Raw genomic sequence first — 22,115 nt, 5'->3', positions numbered from 1 at the left:
AGAAGGTAAACAACAGTTTTGGAAGTGCTAACAAGGGAGTCTGCTGGGCAGCCTTCTCTTCTTTCTCATTACCCCCCTTCACCTCCTGCTTCTCTTCTCTCACTTAGTATTTCACTCTCTTCTCCACACTGCTCCTGCCTGACCAGCATTTGCTCACCTAATGCACCTTTACAAGGGCCTGCTCCATACCCAGTGCAGCTGTGGCTCTGGGCTAGTGGGACACCGGGTCCCCCATGTTGGGAGCCTGGCTGGGGGTAAGGGGGCATGGGCAGAGGGGAGGTGCACAGGGGGAAGCATCTGGACAGCTAGTGCTGACATGGGGTCCCAGGAGAAACGCAGGGCTGGCTTCGCAGAGGAGGGGCACTCAGGCATGATGGTGGACCAGATTTTCTACGGAAGCACCCTGCAGGCCACGCTGGAGTGTGGACTTTATTCAGGCATCGGGAATGCATTGAAAGCTTTAAGCAGGGGAGTGACTGGATGAGATTGGTGTTTGAGAAAGATAATTCAGGGTTGATTGGAGGGGGCAGGGACTACAGAGGGGAGATGTATGCTAGACTTTGGTATTTTCACTTAGGGTGGCGTTAACTGTCCTTCTTCCCCTCCAGTCCTTTGGAGGGTTCCTGGGATTTCCCTCCTGTTGGGTGAGGCACACCTGGCTTCCCAGGTATGGAGGCCCTGGCTTCTGTTGCTTTCTATTTATTAGGACAGAGTGGTACTTTCTGGGCGTCTCCGGAGGGACTGAACCCTCTGAAGCCCTTCTTGGCATCTTGTTGCCATATTCTTCCAGCTGTGTGGCCCTGCAGTGTTTGGGGGGGTATTTGGGTCAAGTGATGTGAGGGATGCTCATGTGAGTGTCACACGGCTTTAGTCTCTGGCACCGCCCTGGATCTAGAAGGTCTCATCCTGCCCTTCTTTCTTTTTGGCTCCTGCACAGAGCATGTCAGCTTCCTCAGTAGGCTCGAAGATTGTGCTCTGGGTTATTTACAAACATGGTAACGAGAGTGTATATCACATGTGCACACATACAGGTGTAGTGGACGATGTACACTGTTGCTTCCCCCACTCATGTAAGAAATAGCCCCTGGACACCCACCTGTGCTGCTCCCCAGTTCATCCCTGTCCCTTTCCAGAAATCACAGCTTTTCTGGTTTGTAGGTTAACCATTCCCTAGCTTTTCTTTGTCGCTTCCCTGGGCTTGTCTGGATCCTTGAACAGCGGGTGGCTGGGTTTGGCTGGGTTTGGCTGGGTTTGCTCTTTGTGCCTTGTGAGCCAGGCACTAATCTCTATTCTGAGATTCACTGAAGTGCTTGGGTGTAGCTGTGGTTCCCAAGATCCTGTCCCCACTTGGAGTGGTCCAAGGTGGCACTGTCCTCCACTCATCATCCAGCCTGCCAGTGGGGGTTCGGGTGTTTTCAGGGCAGCGTTTTTGTTGCCTCCTTAAGTAGCCCTATTTTCACCCTACTGCTGGCTCTACTTCTCCAGGCGGATAAATGCCTGTTTAGTTTGGTTTCTGTCTCCAAAGCCAGTTTCGTAATGCTAAACAATCCTTCCAGTACCACTGAGACTCCATTTTAAAAGTAGAGTGATGCTGGGAGTGTGTTTTTCTCAAGTCTGAGTGGGTCTCTGTCCGGTTCCCCTTGTGAGCTCTTGGCCTCTTCTCTGTTAGACCCTTTAAGCTTCAAGATAACTGCTGGGCTCGGGAGACCTCTTCTGTAAGGTGCCGCACCCAGCGGCTTTTTAGGCACGGGGCCACATGTGACTTTTTTTTTTAATAGAAGTTCCCTAATTTTATCCTTAGAAATGGCTTTTTAAAAACTAGTGGTGCCCATGGTGTCTCTACTTGATTTTTTTTTTCCTTTTTTGATCTTTGATCTTTGACTGTAGTTCCTTGAATCATTTGTTTGAGAGTTGGGGGGTTTGATCACACTGGAGCTAAGGGGGCTTTTCCTTCCACTCAGCAGCCCCCTTTGACCCCCTATTCCAGAGCGCCTCGTCTAGTATCTCCTTGGCTTCCTTCCTTTGATGTGCCCAGCTGGCTGCTCTGGAACCTGCTCAGGCGTTGGTGGAATGTATCCTGTTTGTACCTCACCTGCCACTCTGAATTTCCTCTTCTCTCCTGGGCTTTCCTGATTTTGGAACTCCTCCTGTCTGTGGAAGTATCAGCTAGACACAAGGATGATTAAAAACTGTCATCAGGTTGTCATTACTTTGGATGGCAGACACTGATTTTATGGTGGTTTCTAGGTTTTCTGTAGGTTCTTGGCTGGTCTGCAGAGTTCTCTCTTCTAAGATGGACATTCCATCCTGGTTGTGGCCACTCTGTCCTGTCAGTGCTCTGCTTCATGTCTTGTGATTATTATTATTGTTAGTTGGTGGTTCAGGGAGGTTATTTCCTGACTTGGGTCTACTTGCTGATCAGGATCAAGACTGGGCCCTACTTCCCATCCTGAATGTTTTTGCGCCCTGTATTGTATTCAGGTGCGTCGTACGTAGGCAGCGTGTGCATTTGTGAATGACAGCTCTGAGGGTTCATCACGGACGGACATACTTGTGTAACCAGTATCCAGAATGAGAAACACAACCCCAGAACCCCCTCGTGAGTCCTTTGAGTCACCCCCTGTCCTTCCTCACTCCTCCCTTGCCCTTGGACTCATGCTGCCTGCTTTCCAACTTAATGAATGGAATCACACCACATAGTTTCTTTTGGTCCTGGCTGCTTTGGTCAACAGTATGCTCGAGAGACTCATCTATGTGCATGTAAATGAAACTGTCTGACCTCGCCAGCAATCAACTATTTTTAACCTATAAAAGGCACATTTGTATGGTCCTGTACGGATGGTCAGTTATGCTCGTGGCTGGCTAACAGCTCCTATACTTCAGCTACCCCCTGTCCTGTAGGTGTCGGGCCCTGTTAGCAGGGCTGCGGTGCACATGCTTGCCTGGGTTTTGGTGAGCAGGTGGGTAGATTTCTGTTGGTGTATACCTTGGAGTGCATTTTCTGGACCACAGGGTTCGCATGTTTTCATTTGTGGCCTTCTTTCTAAAATACTACTTTTCTCTTTCCTCCTTGGGAAATACTCTTTTTATTTTTTGCCCAGCTAATTAAAGCCCCATCATTACTGTCTGGCATTCAAGTTTTGTTTTTCTCTAATTCGCCTTTAGGGTGCCATCTCTGTTATCCTTGTCAGGAGGGTCATGTCGTGTCACAGGGCAGGGCAGTGCTTCCTTAATGCAAGCTTGCCTTGAGAATTTTGACTAGCCTGTGGCAACCATGTGGGTGAAGGGTTGTCAACTGCCCTTTCTTGGGAAGGACTGCCCTGCATTGTCAGGTGGTTCTTCCTGCCCCTGCTTTTTTTTTTTTTTCTTTTAAACAGTACTTTTTTTTTTTTTTTAAGATTTTATTTATTTATTCGACAGAGATAGAGACAGCCAGCGAGAGAGGGAACACAAGCAGGGGGAGTGGGAGAGGGAGAAGCAGGCTCATAGCAGAAGAGCCTGATGTGGGGCTCGATCCCATAACGCTGGGATCACGCCCTGAGCCGAAGGCAGACGCTTAACCGCTGTGCCACCCAGGTGCCCCTGCCCCTGCTTTTTTAAAAGATTTATTTAGGGGCGCCTGGGTGGCTCAGTCAGTTATGTGTCTGACTTCAGCTCAGATCATGATCCCGGGGTCCTGGGATCGGGCCCCGTGTGGGGCTCCCTGCTCACCAGGGAGTCTGCTTCTCCCCGTCCGCCCCCCCACCTCAAATAAGTTAAAAAAAAATGTTAAAAAGATTTATTTATTTATGTTTGAGAGAGAGACAGCATGCGACAGGGAGAGGGACAGAGAGAATTTTAAGCAGACTTTCTGCTGAGTGCGGAGCTGGATGTGGGGACTCGATCTCACTACCCTGGGAGCACGACCTTGGCCGAAAACAAGAGTTGGACGCTTAACCAACTGCACCACTCAGGCGCCCCTTCCTGTTTTTTGGTCTTGAAATATTTTTTTGTATGACGTGATGGTAATAGAAAATGGTAGGGGGTGGGGCGCCTGGGTGGCACAGCGGTTAAGCGTCTGCCTTCGGCTCAGGGCGTGATCCTNGGTTAGTTTTGTTTTGCTTTAATTCTTTTAGAGTCCTTAGTTGGCATAAGAAATTGTTAGCTACCAGGACTGATTTTGAAATTGTGGAGTTGGAGTTTCTTTCCAGGAGCCATGGGCGGGCCATTGCAGCTCTGTGACTCAGCTGTGACTCCTGTCGCTCCCTTTGGGACTTAGTTATCTCATCTGAAGGGCGTCCCTGGGGCAGGTGAGATGATTGTGATAGTCTCTCTTCCAGTGGAGCTGCCCAGGCTTTCCAGGTGCCCTATAAGATCCTCGCGGGTGGAATTTCCACCTATTTACCACTGTGCTGTGCTGCTCGCTCCCTCGAGGTCTCTGCCTGCCACCCAGGCCCAGCAGCCCCTGCGCTTGGCCACGTCCTGTCTCCACAGAGGCCTGGTAACCAGGCTCTACCTCTGTCTCACATTCCAGGTCCACCGTTTGTTGTTGTTGTTTTTTGTTTTATTTATTGTTGTTGTTTAAAAGATTTTATTTATTTGAGAGAGATTGCATATGCGTCATGAGTGGGGAGAGGGGCAGAGGGAGAAGCAGACTCCCTGCTGAATGGGGAGACCTGCACAGGGCTTGATCCCAGGATCCTGAGATTGTGACCTGGGCCGAAGTTGGATGTTCAACTGACCGAGCCACCCAGGTGCTCCCCGGGTCCACTGTTTTTATTAATCATTCTCTGGGTTGGTTTGTCTGGGAAATAATGTCTTCCCTTTGGGAGCTGCTTCTTCCTCTCGACACCCAGTGGCTGAGCGTTGACTGCTTGGAGAGCATTGGGCTTTCTGGGAAGTAGAAAGCTTAGAACCCACCTTAGTGCTTCCCAGGCTTGCATGTGTGTGCGAGTCCTGTGAGGTTAAAGTGCCAGTTCTGGTTTTGAGGTCTGGAGTACAGCCTGAGCAGCTGCATTTCTCGCGAGACCCTGGGTGCTGCTGCTGTAGCTGCAGGCTGCTGGTCGGTGGGCCGTGCCCTGTGATGAGCCAGACCCCTGGGAGCTGGAGCTCGGGGCACAAGAACCAGTGCCTTGGGGCCTCTCTGCCTCCCGACTGAAGTCGCTCCTGGATTTTCACTTGTTCCTTGCCTGATGGGGATGGCAGATGTCCCCTGCTCTTCTCTCCTGTCGGCACATCCTCCCTGTGGGTGCTTCCCTGCCTCTGGGCTCCTGCTCTGTTGCCGCCAGAAAGCCTCTCACCAGTAGCTCAGGCCCTTCCCGAGCGAGTGCACTTTGGAGGAGAGAGTCTGGAATGAGGATAGTTTCTGTAATAATAATCAGAATCTTAAGCTGTTATTCCCCTTCTTTGAGTGGTGCTCACCTGCCTCTCCCCAGTGGCATTTACGGCTTGGCCTGGCCAGGTGCACTTGCCAGACCTTGCCCTCTGGTGGCACCTGCCCTGTGCCTTTCCTGGTGCCAAGTAGCCGATTGTGTCAGAGCCACGAAGGGACATCCAGTTGCAGGCCCCCAAGGCCATCTTGGCCTTGCTTCTGGTTGGTTCCAAAGCCGGGAGTGATGGGAGGGTTGTAGGCCTGGGGGAGGGAGAAGACCCAAGGCTGCCCTGGAGAAGCAAGGTTTGCAGGCCACGGGGCCTGTGCAGTGTGGAGCTTGCTGCCAGGGCTCTCCTCACACCAGCACTTTCTCATGGTGTTGAGTTACCCAGGAGCTGGTCCACCACTCAGATGGGAGTGCACGGAGATGAAGGTGGTCAGGGCCCCAGCCCATCATGGGCAGCATGGGGTCTTAAGTGGAACCTGAAGGGATTTCAGGCCCTCGAAGTCCAGCTGGGGTGGTGCCACTTCCCTTGCTGTTCAGGGTGTGCCGGTGGGTGGGCAACAGGCCTGGCCTGAGGGGCAGAGAAGGATGCCAGCACTGGGTCCGTGATGATCACATCACCAGTGCACTGAGTGGAACCCAAATGTCTATTTCGTAGAAGCTGCATTGGCGGGAGGGCTGGGCTCCTGGCATTCGCAGAGCCTGTTGCTTTCCAGGAGGATGGTCTGGGAGAAGAGCCAGGAGCTGCTGGCCGGCATCCAGGTCTGGGCTGTATTACACGGCTGGGCTTGTCCAGAGCACTGAGTCTCACCCTCCCCCAACCCATGCCTGGAGGGACAGGCCAGAGAGGTCATGGAGGCCAGGGGTGTTCTCAGAAGAGCAGCAGGCACAGCCTGGGCACCCAGAGCAGGCTGCATGCTGGGGTTGGGGGGGGGCACCTTGTCACTTGTAGCTAGGAGCTTTTTACTGGCCTCGGGTGGTGAGGGAGCTGGGCTGACCTTACACACTGAGGTCAGGAGAACGCAGCCCAGTGGAGGCCCTGCTGTAATAGGTGGCTAGTGGTGGGCAGGGGGAGATGAGGGTGGAGCTGGAGACCAAGACCCTCCTTTTGATGCATGGAGGGCTGCGCTCCTGTAAGCGGCGTCTCTGCCGGTGCCCAGAGATGGGAGGTGCGTGGTACCTGTCCGTGGGGTAGGGAGAGTCTGATGTTAGCTCTGGATCAGGCTCTGAGTCCTCATTCTGCCACCTACTTGCTCTTGTGACCTTGTGCAAGTTCCTTAAAGCCCCAGAACCTTGTTGTCTTATCTGTCTCTGGAGGCGGAGATAACGCTTCAGTCTTCCCCAGGGGGCAGACTGAGGTAGGGTGAGGTGCTGCCTGGGTGGGCGGGTGAAGGGGAGAGAGGCTCCCAGTGAAGGGGATGGTAAAGACTTCATGGAGGAATACAGGGAAGAGGGATGTAGAGGGGGCGCCTGTGTGGCTTAGTTGAGTGTCGGATTCTTGATTTCAGCTCAGGTCGTGATCTCAGGGTGGTGAGATGGAGCCCTGTCCTGGGCTCCGTGCTCAGCAGGGAGTCTGCTTGAGATTCTCTCTCTCTCCCTCTGCCCCTCTCCCCACTCCCTCTCTTCCTCTCTAAAAAAAAGAAAAAGAGAAAGAAGAGGGATATAGAAAGGGCTCCAGGCCATCAGGACAGGAGAACGCAGTCCTGGGCTTCTGGCCAGGCAGGACTGGTTGGTGGCTTGGGGGCTGGGCCTTGGGCTCTTCTGGATAGGCTTGTACCTTTCAGATTGTCTCCACCATGCCCTCAAGCTGTTCTCTTGCAGCCTGGGTGGGGCCAGGCCTTCAAGGAAGAGGCACCTGTTAGGACCATGTACCAGGTACTGGTCAGCTGTGACTAAGGCCGACGCTGACCTCAGAATCAGGCTTGGGGACATGTTTAGGACCCTCTCTGACACAGATGAGCTAAAGCGCTGTGGGTGTGGAAGCTGCCTTGGGGCTGGCTGTACCTCGCTCAGCACAGCCCCTGTGCTTGGCACGCTTTGTGTCTCCCACCTGGCAGTGGAGCTCTGGGTGGGCAATGGGTCGCTGGAAGATTCCTGTGTTATTTCTGGCTTGGTGTTCCTTCCCAAGAGGTCGTTAAGGAGAAAAGACAGTCTTCTGTTGGGTGCTTTGGAGTGGGCTGGATGGAGTTCCTCCTGTCCCCCCGGCATAGCTCCAAGACTCCTATGGGAAGTCCCACTCAAGAAAGGGAGTACCACCAGAGAGGGAGATGGGGGGCCAAAATTTCTAGGAGATGCGGGCAAGGAGGCTGGCCCAGGGAGGGGAGGCAGGTTGGGCCCCCTTTCCCTGCCCTTCACCTTTCTCTCTCGGGCCCACCCTTCTGGTTGGGAGAGAGGTAGAGGGGTTTTGTGAAATTGGGAGGCATTTCAGTCATGGTGCCCACAGTTGCCTCTGGAGTGGTAGGGAGAAATGCTTGTCCTGCCTCAGGGAGGTTAGGCATTGGGTAGAAGGGACAGCATTTTTCTGGAGCATACTGCTTGTGAGGGTCGGCAGTGCCAGCTGTGAAACCACACCCTCACACCCTGGGTTTGGCTCCTCCCCATGGGGTTGGAGGTGGGGGTGGGATGTGCTCATCTGTCTCCAGGAGGCATGCAGGGCCTGCTGCCAGGCCCCAGGGAGGTGAGGCTGCCAGTCTGGTCTCCAGAGGGCACCACTGGAGGTTGAATGACCAGACCAGTTACTTTTTTTTTTTCCTTGATTTTTATTTTTAAGTAATCTCTACACCCAACATGGGTCTTGAACTGACGACCCTGAGATCAAGAGTCACCCGCTCTTCCGACTGACCCAGCCAGGCACCCTGGACCAGAGCAGTTCTGAATGCCCAGGCCTCCTAGAGCCCAGGCTCTGGACACAATGTGCGTCTAGGCTAAGTTGGGGCAGTTCCCATCAGATAGATGGTTGGAATTGTTCTCCTGGGCTCTCTGCTTAAGCAAAGACCACTTTTATTTTATGTTGTTTTATTTTTTTTTAAGATTTTATTTATTTTTTTGGGGGGTGGGAGGAGAGAGTGTGCACACAAGCGAGCTGAGAGAGGGGCAGAGGAGGAGAGGGAAAGGGTGAGAGAATCTCAGCCAGACCTCATGCCAAACATGGAGCCTGATGTGGGGCTTGATCTCATGACCCTGAGATCATGACCTGAGCCAAAATCAAGAGTCAGTTGCCCAACCGACTGAGCCACCCAGGCTCCCAAAAGATCCCTTTTGTTTTAAAACCTCCTCCGATGGCCTTTGAAAGGCTGAGCCAGAGCATGTCGTGCTTTGTGTGGGGTGCTAGGAAAAGAGGCCTGGAGGTTGGCCCCTTTCTAGCCTCCCTATGAGCACTTTAGGCCACGTAGACTACCTGGGATTATGGGCAAGTGGGGCTTCTAATGGGGTGCTGTTGCATGGGTCAGGAGGCCATGGGGCTGCGCCTCTGCTGTCCTCATTGGCCTTTTGGCTGCTGTGTTTTGGGGGGCAGGGTGGGGGAGTCTTAGGAATATCCTTGGCCTTGGCTTTGAGTGCCTGCTGAAGCCCCACAAGGGCTGCTGAACCAGGATGGACCAGGAGGGGCACACTGATTTGTTCGTGCTGGGACCAGTCTGCCTGCCTGAGCTGCTTCCTGTGTGCCCAGGTTGAGTGAGTGTTAGCTGTGCTGAGAGGGGCATGTCCTGTGGAAACCTCTATTCTTTCTCTATTTGTTGGAATTTTTGTTTCCAATGTGAGGTAAAATCTACATGCAACATGGTACCCAGATTTCAGGCAACCCCTTACATTTTGACCAGTGAGTCCACCTTAACCCAAACTCCTACCAAGATACAGAGCCATGCTCAGCCCAGAAAGTTCCTCATGCTCCTTCCCAAACAGTGCTCACCTCACCCTCCACAGGGTTTTCTGATTTTGTTTCTACCATGGACTAGTTCTGCCTTTTCTAGAACTTAATTTAAATGAATTGTGTGTCTGTACTCTTTTGCGTAAGGTTTTCTTCGCTTGACTTGATTTTGAAATTTATCCACGTTCATGCATCAGTTCTACTTTTTTTTTAAGGATTTTAAAAGTAATACATGATTATTTTAAATTCTGAATATTATAGAAATGAATATACAGAATTTATAGTTTTCCTGTGCTTCTACCCCCACCCTGAGAGATAACATCTTTTATTGATTGGGCGTTTTGTGCCCCCAAGATGTTTCTTTCCACGGGATGGCATTGCCTGCTTGGGCCTTTCATGCCTGTAGTTGAGGAGGGTAGACAGGAAGGAGCAGCAGACAGGTGCAGGAAGCTCGGCCAGCTCCCTCGCTCAGGGGGGCGGGCCTTCCCTTCGGTGGGTGTGTGTTTTAAAAGTTGGGGGTGTCTGGGCCCTGGGCCTGCCCTCAACGTCAGTGTGTGGGTAGGGGCCACTTCTGGCTTTTCTGTGGCAGGGACTTGGAGGGGGAAGAAAAGGACATGTGAATTCTGCAGAGACCTATGTACTCTGCATAACAGCCCAGCTGGGTAGGTGGGGGTGGACCATTTTGTAAACAAGGACCTGGGAAGGGAATCCAGGTGTTACAGCCAGGTCTCTATGTTCATTCTCCCCCAGCTTCTGTGTGCACAAGAAACCAGAGCTTCCCTTTCCCAGGGACTGTGTTCCTACTGTCCTTCCTCAGGGTCAGCCTAGCCAGGGTTTCACCCAAGATGGACTAGGTCTCTGCCTCAGAGGACTACCTAATTATCCCACTGCCCCAGATCCTGGGCTTCTTGGAGCCAGTGCTCCGGCAGGCAACGGTTCTGAGCTGGGCGTGGATCCTTGGGGCTGATAGGCACGCTGCCTGGGCCTGCTGCCAGGGGGCTGCTGGGTGCCAGGAGCTGGTGCCAGGCGGTATCTTCATCCCAGCCTGTGGGCTCCTGCCAGGGCTGGGCACCAAGCCCCTGTACCCAGTGGGGCACTGCGCTGCCAGCTTACTGGGCCGGCCCCCACAGTCATGTTTCTAGTCACCCAGGGCTGTGGCCTCTCCAACATAGGCGCCTGCTGCTCCTGCACCCGGTGTTGAGCTGTAGGGCAGAGGACTCTGCTGTTACTGTTCTTCTGGAAAGAGAAGAGCAATGCTTTGCGGGGGTCCTGGCCCCGCAGCAGTGGGGCGCCCCCTCCCCTAGGGTGAGGTTAACATTGTCTCTTACAGACACGGTGGTGTTCCACGCTTGGCCCCACCTGGGGTGAGGCAGGTAGGGTGGCATTGTGCCGGCTGTGACTCCCAGCAGGCAGCTCGGCTGTGGCTCTACCCAGTGGAGGGCACCATGAAGGTTACTCAGTGCTGTGCTGTGGAGGCCCTGTGGGGAAGTTGGGCCGGAGAAGTCATGTCTAACCCAATCTGGGAGACCTTGGTCAGTCACTCTGCCTTCCCGTGGCTGGCAGGGCTGGAACGATGGGAACCTGTGGGAGCCCCCGAGTTCTGTTCCACTGCCCTCCTTCATGTGGTGTTCAGTAGTTGTTGGCCTGATCTCTGACGAAGGCAGGGAATCCCTGGTTGTTGCAGGGTCTGGTACATGCTAAGTCGGGGACCACTGTGTGGATGCTGTGCCCCGGCAGGGCTTGGGTTGCCCTGAGATCTGGTGGGGAGCAGGCAGGGTGGCACAGGGCTGTGCGGTGGGCATCTGGTCAGCTCGAAAACATCACTTGGCTCCCTGTGCATTTTTCAGGGCTGCTCTTGCAAGTGCTGAGGTGGTCTCTGCCCCCCTTCCTGAGCGCCACTCTGTCCTGCTGGCCACCTCTGGTGTGGCCTGGCAGGAGAGCCTGAACTCTCTCCACAGGCAAGGGGTCCAGGCCTTCCTTAAGTGCAGACGTAGATGCTCTCAGGCCTCTGGACCAACAAAGCTGGTTCTGCTGCCATCTGGGCCATGGGTGGGATCCTGGACCAACAGTTCCCCCCTCCCCACTTCCCCACACCCCCCCGGGCCACCCCATGAGAGGAGAACTGTGCTAGGGGCCAGAGAGACAGCTGGCAGGCTGGAGCTGAGGCCTCCCAGCCACCCCGCACCCCGGGTCTGGTCACATTCCTGAGGGACCTGCTGAGCCTCCCTGGCCCTGGGGGTGGGGGAAGGGCAGGCAGGGATGGGCTCCAGGCTGCTGCAGGCCTCCGCTCCCACCCTTGGCTCCATTCCAAGGGAGTCCAGGCTTGCCAAGGGGGTGCAAAAAACCAGACCCTCAGGATCCCCCTCCTTGGGGACCTGCATCTCTGTGCGGGGTGGGGGGCAAGAGGAGACCCTTCGCATCTGGCAGCAGCTGCCAGCCTCTTTTGCAGGCTGGTATTGAAAGGCCAGGCCTCCAGAAACTCCTGCAAGGGGAGGCCATGTGGTCAGACTGGGCTGGGCAGGAGGGGGCTGGGCCCTCTGGGCAGGGAGGGGGTGGCGGGAGCAGATCAGGAAGGGAAGGAGGCAGGAGAGCCAGAAGCGGTTGAGACTGGTTCTTATAAATAGCCCATTGCACTAGTGCCTCCAATTTTGACCTTTTGTTATGTAAATGTGGCCAGCCTGAGAAGGGCCTTGCCCAGGCCTCCTGCCACCGTGCGTGCCTGCCTGCCAGGAATTATGTGCCTGCCACCAGCCCCCCCCACAGGCCTAGGTGGCCCTTAGAGTACCCTAAATCTTCTGGGTGGGAGGACCCACAGACCTGTGACCTTCCCTGCAACTGGGCCTGACTGCTGCTGGGCACTGTGGCTGCTGTCCCCTGCCTGGCTGCCCCTGGCGTCCCAGCCAGAGAGACCCCAGACCTTCCTGGGAGTGAGGGCTCCAGGACCACCAGGTGCCTTCCCCTTCACTGTCCCTCCTTCCCTCCCTTGCTGATTTCTATCTGGGTGACCCTGTCCATCTTCTCCTCCCCAGGTGACCAGGCATTGATGCACCCCCAGGGAGGCCACGCGCTCAAGGAGGCCACCCCCGCTGGCTGCTGCTCACATGGTTTCTGGGCCCCTGGCACTCCGGTAGGCTGGGGATGGGGAACTAGCAGGATGGAGCGAGGGGGAAGCATGGGGGAGGGCTATCTGGGCCGCCCACACAGCCCTGCAGTTCTCAGCCTGGTCCTTTGTGTGCGCACAGTGTTGGGTAGCATGGAGGGGAGGCTGGGGCCCACTGCCCTCAGCCTGCAGAGGAGGGGCTGCTGTGGCTCACAGGCTCTTGGAGAACGGGATCTCCTGTCCTTGGCCTGTACTCTTGCCAGCCTGGGAGCACCAGGTATCCCGGTTGCTGCATTTCCCTGGGGCTGGGTGTCCCAGGCAGTGTGGAAACCGTGCCTTGGGCTCTTTGTCCCTGCCTGGCTGGGTGAGGGGCAGGGATGGTAGAGGGTAGGTTCCCTCAGGATCCAGGCTGTCACCTCGGAGCCCCAGCTGAGCAGTCTTGTAAGGCTGTTGCTGGCTGAATGGGTGCTTGCTGCCTCCTATCAGGCCGTGAGTGCTAGCTTGTGGCTATGTCTACCCATGTGTGTTCACAGTGACTTCCGGGCTGCCTCTAGGGTATGTGTGGTTATTAGGGTTTTCCTGTGTCTTTGCAAGTGAGGGCAGGTGTGGGGCAGTGGGGTGCGGGAAGTGTTTGTGTTACAGGAAGGCAGCATGAGCGTGATGCCTCCAGACTCTGTCCCGAGGGAGGCAGGACTAGGCTGGGTACCCTGATAGAGGCAGAGGGGTTGCAGGTGGGGCAAGGCTCAGAGCAGTCACTTTCAGAGATTGAGCCCTGAGCTGAAGGATGTGAAAGCACCCACATCAGCTGCATGACACAGAGTTGCCTGTGGGAGGGCGTGTGTTCCCTGAGGGGCCAGAGGGAGCAGGGAGCCAGCCACACCTTGTGCCTCAGGTCCTGCTGCTCATTTGGGGGGGGTGCCTGGTGAGAGCACCCCGCTCTCAGAGACCCATGTGTGTGCTGTTACAAAGCCCACCTGCGCACAGTTCCATGGAGGTCAGAGGCCTCTGTTTATTAATGACATCACTTCATGTCTGTGCCGGTCTGGCAAGGCCAGCTGGCTGCCTTTCCCGGGGCCCCAGTGGTGCCAGGGGCTTGGCCAGTCCCGCTTTTCTGCTCAGCACCTAGAGACGCAGGCTGGGGTGCGCAGGGCCCTCTCGGGGGGCAAGGCCCTTATGGGATGGGAGCAGGCACTGGTAAGGGACTGTGGCTGGACTGCAGTGTCTTCAGGCAGGACTGTGACGGCAAATTCGAAAGCTTGGGAAGCCACTGGGGTTTGAGAGGCACCCTGGGCAGAGCAGAGGTCACAGGTGGAGGCTGCATATTTGATTTAGCCCACGTAGTATTTAAAGAAAAAGAACCTATATTTGGCATTGGGAGATTTAACCTGAAAATCTCAATTTGTAGCTTGTCCTAAAAGCTGGAAAGTTGCGTGCCCATGGGGGAAGTGAGCCCACTTGGGAGCTTCTGCTCACCTCAGTCCCTGCTGCTTCCCAGCACCTCACGTTCCCCTGCTAGTCGTTTTTGAGTCCCCTGTGGGCTTGTGGCCGACTTAGTGTGGAGACGTGCCTGGGCTGTGGAGCCAAGTCACATCCCATTTTCTCTGCGTGACGATTGTCCTCTGCTTCGGTGCAGATGGGACCGGTGCCACTGTCCCTGTTCGGGCAGCATGAGCCCCCATGGGTAGTGTGAGTTCCTCCCGGGGTACCATGCCCGATGAGGCCCCCTGAGTACCACCACAGTCCCATGCTGTCCCGGAGCCCTTTCCTGAAGCTCCCAGGTGGCTAATGCCGTGTGCCTGTTCTTGCCCGCAGGTGGTACGCGTGGGCGGGGCGTGGGGACATGGGGCCCGACATGGAGCTGCCCAGCCACTCCAAGCAGCTCCTGCTGCAGCTGAACCAGCAGAGGACGAAGGGCTTCCTGTGTGACGTCATCATCATGGTGGAGAACTCCATCTTCCGCGCCCACAAGAACGTCCTGGCTGCCAGCAGCATCTACTTCAAGTCCCTGGTCCTGCACGACAACCTCATCAACCTGGACACGGACATGGTCAGCTCCACGGTGTTCCAGCAGATCCTGGACTTCATCTATACGGGCAAGCTGCTGCCCAGCGACCAGCCGGCTGAGCCCAACTTCAGCACTCTCCTCACTGCCGCCAGCTACCTCCAGCTGCCCGAGTTGGCAGCGCTCTGCCGCCGTAAGCTCAAGCGAGCCGGCAAGCCCTTCGGCTCCGGTCGGGTGGGCGCCACCGGCATGGGGAGGCCGCCCCGCAGCCAGCGGCTGTCCACGGCCTCCGTCATCCAGGCGCGGTATCCCGGGCTCGTGGACGGACGCAAGGGGGCCCACACCCCCCAGGAGCTCCCCCAGGCCAAAGGCTCGGATGATGAGCTCTTCCTCGGAGGCTCCAGCCAGGAGGGTGTGCATGGCCTGGGCCGGGCCGTCTGTCCAGCCAGCGGGGAGGCCGGCCTGGGAAGCTGCAGCACCAATGGGAGCAGTGGGGGCTGTGAGCAGGAGCTGGGCCTGGACCTGTCCAAGAAGAGCCCTCCCCTGCCCCCTGCCACCCCTGGGCCCCCCCTGACCCCTGACGACCCGGCCCAGCTGAGTGACAGTCAGCACGGCTCGCCCCTCTCAGCCTCCGCCCCTCCTGTTGCCAATAGTGCCTCTTATGCTGAGCTGGGGGGCACCCCCAATGAGCCCATGGATCTGGAGGGGGCCGAGGACAACCACCTGAGCCTGCTGGAGGGGCCCGGGGGGCAGCCCCGGAAGAGCCTGCGGCACTCGGCCCGCAAGAAGGAGTGGAGCAAGAAGGAGCCCAGGGTGGGGTCCCCCTTTGAGCGGAGGGAAGCAGGGCCCAAGGGCCCCTGCCCAGGGGAAGAGGGCGAGGGGCTAGGGGACAGGGTTCCCAATGGCATCCTAGCCAGCAGCATTGGGGGGGGTGGCCCCAGTGGGCCCTACGTGGAGCCCCCATACCCCTGCAAGGAGGAGGAGGAGAATGGCAAGGACGGGAGTGAGGACAGCGGGCAGAGTGGGAGCGAGGGGGGCAGCGGCCCTGCTGGCACGCACTACATGTACCGGCAGGAGGGCTACGAGACCGTGTCCTACGGGGACAACCTGTACGTGTGCATCCCCTGCGCCAAAGGCTTCCCCAGCTCGGAGCAGCTCAACGCCCACGTGGAGACGCACACGGAGGAGGAGCTGTTCATCAAGGAGGAGGGTGCCTATGAGACGGGCAGCGGGGGTGCCGAGGAGGAGGCCGAGGACCTGTCGGCTCCTAGCGCGGCCTACGCAGCCGAGCCCCGGCCCTTCAAGTGCTCGGTCTGCGAGAAGACCTACAAGGACCCGGCCACGCTGCGGCAGCACGAGAAGACGCACTGGCTGACCCGGCCCTTCCCCTGCAACATCTGTGGCAAAATGTTCACGCAGCGCGGCACCATGACGCGCCACATGCGGAGCCACCTGGGCCTCAAGCCCTTCGCCTGCGACGAGTGCGGCATGCGTTTCACCCGCCAGTACCGCCTCACCGAGCACATGCGTGTGCACTCGGGCGAGAAGCCTTACGAGTGCCAGCTGTGTGGGGGCAAGTTCACCCAGCAGCGCAACCTCATCAGCCACCTGCGCATGCACACCTCCCCCTCCTAGAAGCCAAAGACCCTTCTCCCCGGCCTGACGGCGCCCTCTGCAGACTCGCCCTCGGGGGCCAACGGAAGGAAGGAAGGAAGAAGCACGGGGGCCGGGCGGGAGGGGCCGGGACCCCGAGGTCCCCGTGGGGGTGGCTCCTGGTGGCACCTGCAGCCAGTCCCCCCACACCCAGAGCTTTAATGGACAGTCTGTACCAAGGGAAGCGAGAGGAGGGAAGCCGATGGGCCTGAGCTCCGAGTGCGCGTTGCTGGTGTGCAGTCTACCTCCCGATTCCGCCCCGGCACCCGGCTCCCTGAGAGGGTCACTGCAGGGCCTGTGGGAGTGGGTTACGGGGGTCTCGGTGGGACCTGGCCCCTTTCCCGCAGGCCGGGTCGGAGCAGGGGGCAGTGGGGGCCTCCCCCGCTGGGGAGGAGCAAGGCTCCCCGTGGCCAGGGGTGCTGTGTGCGTGCATGAGTGCTTGTCTGTGTGCGGGCCACCCCGGCTCTCTGGGGAGCGGTGCTGGTGGGGAGGGGACAGAGCCCTCCTTCCTCAAGCCCGGGGTCACTGCTCACTGGCGCTGGGACAGTCAGGGGGCCCCCACCGCCTACCTCTCCACAGCTAAAGAGCCCTCTGGGCCTGTGTTGCTGTTATTCCTACTGATCTGTTCCTTTTTTCTTTTTGAATTTTGTTTTTTAAACCAAAACCAACAAAAGTTTATTTTCCTCCCGGCCCCTCGGGGCTGAACCTGGGTCTACAGACTGAATGTACAGGGGCAGCTGCCCCTCCCGCCCCCGCCCCAGCTGCGGGCTGAGGGGCACCCACCCCTCCAGGCCCCAGAAGCCCTTCTTGGCCAAAGGCTTCCCTGGGCCCCGAGCCCCGCCTCGGCTGCCTCAGGAGAGTGATTTTCTTATAGTTTCTGAGGAATATTCTTTGTTTAGAGGTACTTCTTTTTTATTAAGAGAGAAACCAGTGTAACGTTTATGTGAATGTTTGAACTGGAAGGTCTGGGATTTGTGGGGGGAGGGGGGAGGCTGGACTCGATGCCAGAGCCGTCGGTACTCTTCTTTTTCATTTCTGTGTGTGTGTGTATGTATGTATGCGGTGTGCGTGGCGCGTGTGGACAGATATCGAGCTTTCCTTCCTTCCTTACTGATCAAGGTGGAGAGACTTCTGACCTTTTGCTACCTCTTTAATCCACAAGAACAGTATGTTGGTGGCTGGCAGCTGACGCCGCGACACTTGTTTTCCTCCTGTTAGCGTGCACAGGAAGACGTGCGTTTGAGTGAGCTGGGCTCTGCCCAGCCCAGGGGACCCTCCTGCCGCCCCCCCCCTGCCCCCCCCCCCCCCCCCGCCCAGTGCTCTCAGGGAGAGGCTCTGCGGCAGGGAGTGTGCCGCTCCGCTGGATGTGGCCGCCCTGCGGGTGTGCGCCTCTGATCTGGGCCTGGCTGTGGGGGGTGGTGAGTGCTCCAGCCCCATGGGAGAGCGGGGCGTGGAGCCTCAGTGCCGGCTCCCGCAGCTCCCGGCCAGGGCCAGGATGAGGTGGAAGTGAGCCCCCCCCCAATCCTGTTCCTTGGGCCTGCAAGAGCTGGAGCTTGGGAGAACAGCAGCCCCTGCCAGGCCAGTGCAGAGGCGTGGGGAGGCACTGACCAAAGTGATGTATACCCCCCCCCGGGGGGGCAGGGAGGGGGCCTGCCCTGCTCTGGCACCTTCTCGGGGCGGTCCTGGCCGCTCTGGCAAGAGGCTGGCTGGTACTGGTCGGCTCGGCCCAGTCTGGAGTCCTGCCCCTCGCCCCTCACCTCGGGGTTTCTCTACCAGCCTTAGGGACCCTTCCATGGGCCAGGGGTCAGGCTTACAAGGCCAGACCAAGGTCGCCGTGGTTGGCCCCGCTGTCCTTGGCTGGCTGGAGCCACAGGGCTGGGCCAGCGGCTTTATCTTCATTTTGCCCCATGCTTTGCTTTTTTTTTTTCTCTTTCTTTCTTTCTACTTTAAGTTCAGACCAAAAAATTCCAGAGTCATCCTCTACCCTCACCCCTCCAGAGACCCTCCAGCTGAAAACAGCCTGAGTTCAGGGACCCGAATGGTGAAGGGCGTGTTTTGCAAATGAGGGCTCTTGGCTGAGCCCATCTCCAGGCGCCCTGAGCCTCAGGTTGGGTCTTATTCCCTCTGGGTGGGAAAGGAACACTGGACCCAGGGTCTGGTGTGCCCACATGTCAGGTGAGGGGGAAGCATCTTCTCCAGGCCTCTCTGCCCTCCCGACCCCACCCCACTCCGTCAGCACTTAAGCCACGTGACACAAAGTCTGTACCTCACGGGATTTGTACGCAGGCCCAGCCCGTGTGTGGCCTCTCGGCCGTGGGCGGCTGCATTTATGAGGTGACCCGTGAGAGTAGATGATTCATTTGCAGAGTTTCAGGGACTGGGCTCAAAGGCCCCTCACTCAACGACGTTCGTGCGACATAGTATTGTACCCACCTGAGTATTGTATCGAGCCTTTTCTGTATTTTAACAAGAAAGCAAAACACTAGTTTCCTATTTAAGATTTTAAGGGTTTGTGGGGAGGGGTGGGACTAATTAACACAACAGTTGGTTTTGTTTTCTTTTCTTTTGATTTCATGTGGAGTGTGTGCTTGGGAGCGAGTGCTTGGGAGCGTGTTAAGAGCCTCACAAGGAAATTGGGCCGTTGGAGGCCAAGGGCGGCTTACAGTTCTCTGCTTTAGTCACTTAATTCCTGAATGTTTCGGAGAAACAGGAAACAGAAAATAGCAGATGTCATGTAGGAAAGAGAGGATAAACAAACAAGCAAACAAAAAAAACAAAAACAAAAAAAGGGAAAAAAAAAGCTCATACCCAAATTCACAAAACCTATTTTTTAAACCAAAGCACATTTTGAATGAGTATGGAACCTCAATGGGCTCAGAAAAAAAGATACTAATATATTTATCTCATTGTTTACATAAACTTTTACAGTTTCAGACCTCAGCAGCTGTAAGGCCAGTCCCAGTGAATCCCCCGCCTTCCGCTGGAGGCCCTTCTGAGTCGGCTCACAAACAGAGGGGCAGCTGTGGGGCCGGGGCAGGCATGGAGTTCCCCCGGATTCACCTGAGCCCTCCTCCCCAGCCCCGGGCCTCTCAAAGCCCAGCTGGCACCAAAGAGCTTGGGCCTGTGCTGACCGGCCCCCAGGCCTCCTGGCAGGACTGTGGAGGTCCTGGCCAGCTGGCACAGCAGGGGATGGCCGTCAGCTCTGGCCGCAGGACCCAAGTCTGGGCTAGAGCCCTGGGATGGAGGGCCCCCAACTCCCCCACTCTGCCCGTGACCCTCAGGGTGGGTTGATGTGAGGGTCCCTCTCAAGCCAAAAAGCCCCGGGACCTTTGCACAGCTCCGTTGACTCCAGTGGGTCCCCACCCCCAGGGGACACCCCCAACCCTGGCAGTGGGGGGGGGCTTACTGGGCTGGTCCTTACTAACACAGACGGTGCAAACACTCTGAACAGTGTTGTTTTTGTATCAATATGTTTGTGCAGTGATGAATGTATTTATTTCTCAGACTTGGGGCGAGTGAGCGGCCAGCTCTGCCACCGCTCGCTCCCGCCAGACCGAGCCACCGCAAGGGCTCCTCCAGGATTGCAAAAAAGGTAAAAAAGAAAAGACGAACCTTTAAGCAAATAATCTCAGAGACTCGCAGCATAGCCATACACCTCAGCCTGTGAAATGAACAATCTGGACCCGGGCGGACTTTTGGAACCTCACGCAGCCGTGTGTGTGTATTTCCCGTTCGTCACCACTCGGGGGCGCTGGGCTGTCCCGCTGTGCCCCCACCCCAATCCCGTCAGTATTCACTGGACTGGGCCGCGTGCAGGAGTGCGATCTGGGCTGGGCTGGCTGGGCAGGCCGACCCTACCGCCCTCCCCACAGCCGTCCCGGGTGGGGGAGGCCTGGGCAGCCAGGAGAGCAGGGTTCAGGGAAGAGGTGGCTGCATCCGTCCGCTCTCTAGGCTTGGGGGACGAAAGCAGAGGCACCAGGCCTCCGAAGCACAGACAAGGGATCTCAGCCCTGCCGTGCCCCTCAGAGGGACCAGGGCCCTTGCTCTCCCCAGAGTCACATTGGGGCAGATGGTGCTGAACCTGTGAACCCCATGTCTGGAGTAACGGGATGGAGAGGGACCTAACCAGAGCCTCGATGTGACATTCCAGATCAGGGGTTGGAGTGCGCTGTGGGAATTTAGGCTGCCCAGGACCCCCTTCCTAGGACCCCCCCCCCAAGCTTCAGTCACCACTTTAATTTTTCTACTGGGAACCCCTCCCCCTACCTCACCTTGCTATTTATTGCTGTAATTTATTGACCTCAAAAATGCTGCATAACAGACCTCACTTGGGGCAGGGAGGATCCCCAGGGCTCCCCCCCTCCACTTGGCGGGGCCCCGTGGGGCCAGGTGCTGAGGGGAGCCTCTCTGTATCCCACCCATCACTTGTTTTCCCCCTCCCCCCCTTGGGGGACCCTAGGTTGGGCACCTGCCCATTCGCAAATACCTCGAGGGGGAGGGGGAGGGATGGGGTTATAGCTGTTTGATCAGAACTGGAAGAGGGATCACGTCCTACTCTATTCCCTTCCCAGAAGAGGGAGGGACACCGTGATCGCACTCCTGTACTGGCCACCGCCGCTGTCAGTCATCACATTGAGCTCACTTCCTTTGAGAGTTTGGATAAATTCAGGTCAGAGCTGCAGGTACGCAGCCCTCAAGTGTCATAGAAAAGCAATTCACCGACGACTGATCTCTCCATTCAGAAGCGTGCAGTCTTAATGTACAGTGATGAGAAACTGTTATTTTATGATCTTTTCATTAAAAGCTTGATTGAAAACTGTCTTATGTGGGGCTTTTATGTTCTGTGGTGGTTCTTGCTTGCTAAATGACCCACTGTTTTCCTTTCTGTGTCCAGCACTTCCAAGACCTAGGAGGGTGGGAGCTGGGATGGGCATTTACCCACTGCTGTTCTAGGGGTGGGTTTCAGATGGGGCTGGGACCTCACTTGGCCACATGTGTGCATCCCAGGCTTGGGCACTGGTCCAGGGACACAGGACCCTAGAGTCAGCATCCACTTGGGCGGTGTTGGCCTGGGTTAGCTAAGACAGTTTGGGGAGCAGTGGATATGTCGGTGGGGACAGGGATCTGGTGGACTGAATGAGGGGAGGTCTGACCTGTGCCCACGACCGCCTGTTGGAGCCACAGAGTCAGGCTGGAGCAGGGCAAGGGCTCTCCTGCCCACTGCTCCTGCTTCCTGCTTGGGGGAGGAAGGAAAGGATAATCTTAGTCTCCAAGGGCAGGGACAATAATTCCAATTTTCTTTGGGACTGTCCCTCCTATCTACCAGAGTGGGAATCCCAGGATGAGTGAAGATTGGGGGGAGGAGCAAGGATGGGGCCAGAAGGGTGGTCAGCCAGCTTAGACCCCTGACTGGGCTTCAGAATTCCAAGTGGTTCAAGGGCAGCAGCAGATGAGCCTGAGACCCCAGAACCCCAGAAGAATATGGGTATTGCTGCTCTAATCCATGGTAAGTTTCGTTCAATTATTTTTGTTTTTTGGTTTTGTCTTTAAAGATTTTATTTATTTGGCAGAGATTGCGAGAGAGGGAACACAAGCAGGGGAGGGGGAGAGGGAGAAGCAGGTTTCCCACCAAGCAGGGAGGCCGATGCGGGGCTCGATCCAAGGACCCTGGGATCATGACCTCAGCTGAAGACAGACGCTTAACGGCTGAGCCACCCAGGCGCCCCAATTATTTTTGTTTTTTAAATGCGTGTGTTTTTAAGTAATCTCTATACCCAATGGGTACCTCAAACTTAACAACCCTGAGATCAAGAGTCATGTGCTCTACCGACTGAGCCAGCCAGGTACCACCTGTCCTACTCTTGTTTTATTTTTACAGATTTTATTTTAGAGAGCATGAGAGGGGGGAGGGTTGGAGGGAGAAGCAGACTCCCTGCTGAGCAGGGAGCCCGGGGACTCGATCCTGGGACTCCAGGATCATGACGTGAGCCAAAGGCAGATGCTTAGCCAGCTGAGCCACCCAGGTGCCCTGTTCAACTCGTTTAAAACAACTGTTTGGTTTTACCAAAGCAATAACTGACCATAGTTTAAATAATAAGTTTTAAAGGCTTAAATTGGACACCTGGACTGGCTCGTTCAGAA

The 22,115-nt window shown here is 56.5% G+C and overlaps 1 protein-coding gene across 1 annotated transcript; it reads left to right on the top strand.

Annotated features, from left to right (window-relative positions):
* The first annotated feature begins 11,789 nt into the window (after positions 1-11,789).
* On the top strand, positions 11,790-20,793 carry HIC2 (HIC ZBTB transcriptional repressor 2). The gene is made up of 2 exons (XM_019807055.2): positions 11,790-12,346; positions 14,132-20,793. The coding sequence occupies exons 1-2, from the start codon at positions 12,321-12,323 to the stop codon at positions 15,954-15,956; spliced, it is 1,851 nt and encodes a 616-aa protein (XP_019662614.2). The 5' UTR covers positions 11,790-12,320; the 3' UTR covers positions 15,957-20,793.
* Positions 20,794-22,115: the final 1,322 nt, after the last annotated feature.

Source organism: Ailuropoda melanoleuca, chromosome 14, assembly GCF_002007445.2.
Source record: "Ailuropoda melanoleuca isolate Jingjing chromosome 14, ASM200744v2, whole genome shotgun sequence".
In the NCBI taxonomy this organism is placed as follows: domain Eukaryota; kingdom Metazoa; phylum Chordata; class Mammalia; order Carnivora; family Ursidae; genus Ailuropoda; species Ailuropoda melanoleuca.
Note: the sequence above shows the minus strand (reverse complement) of the source record. Positions and strands in the feature narration are given on the sequence as shown.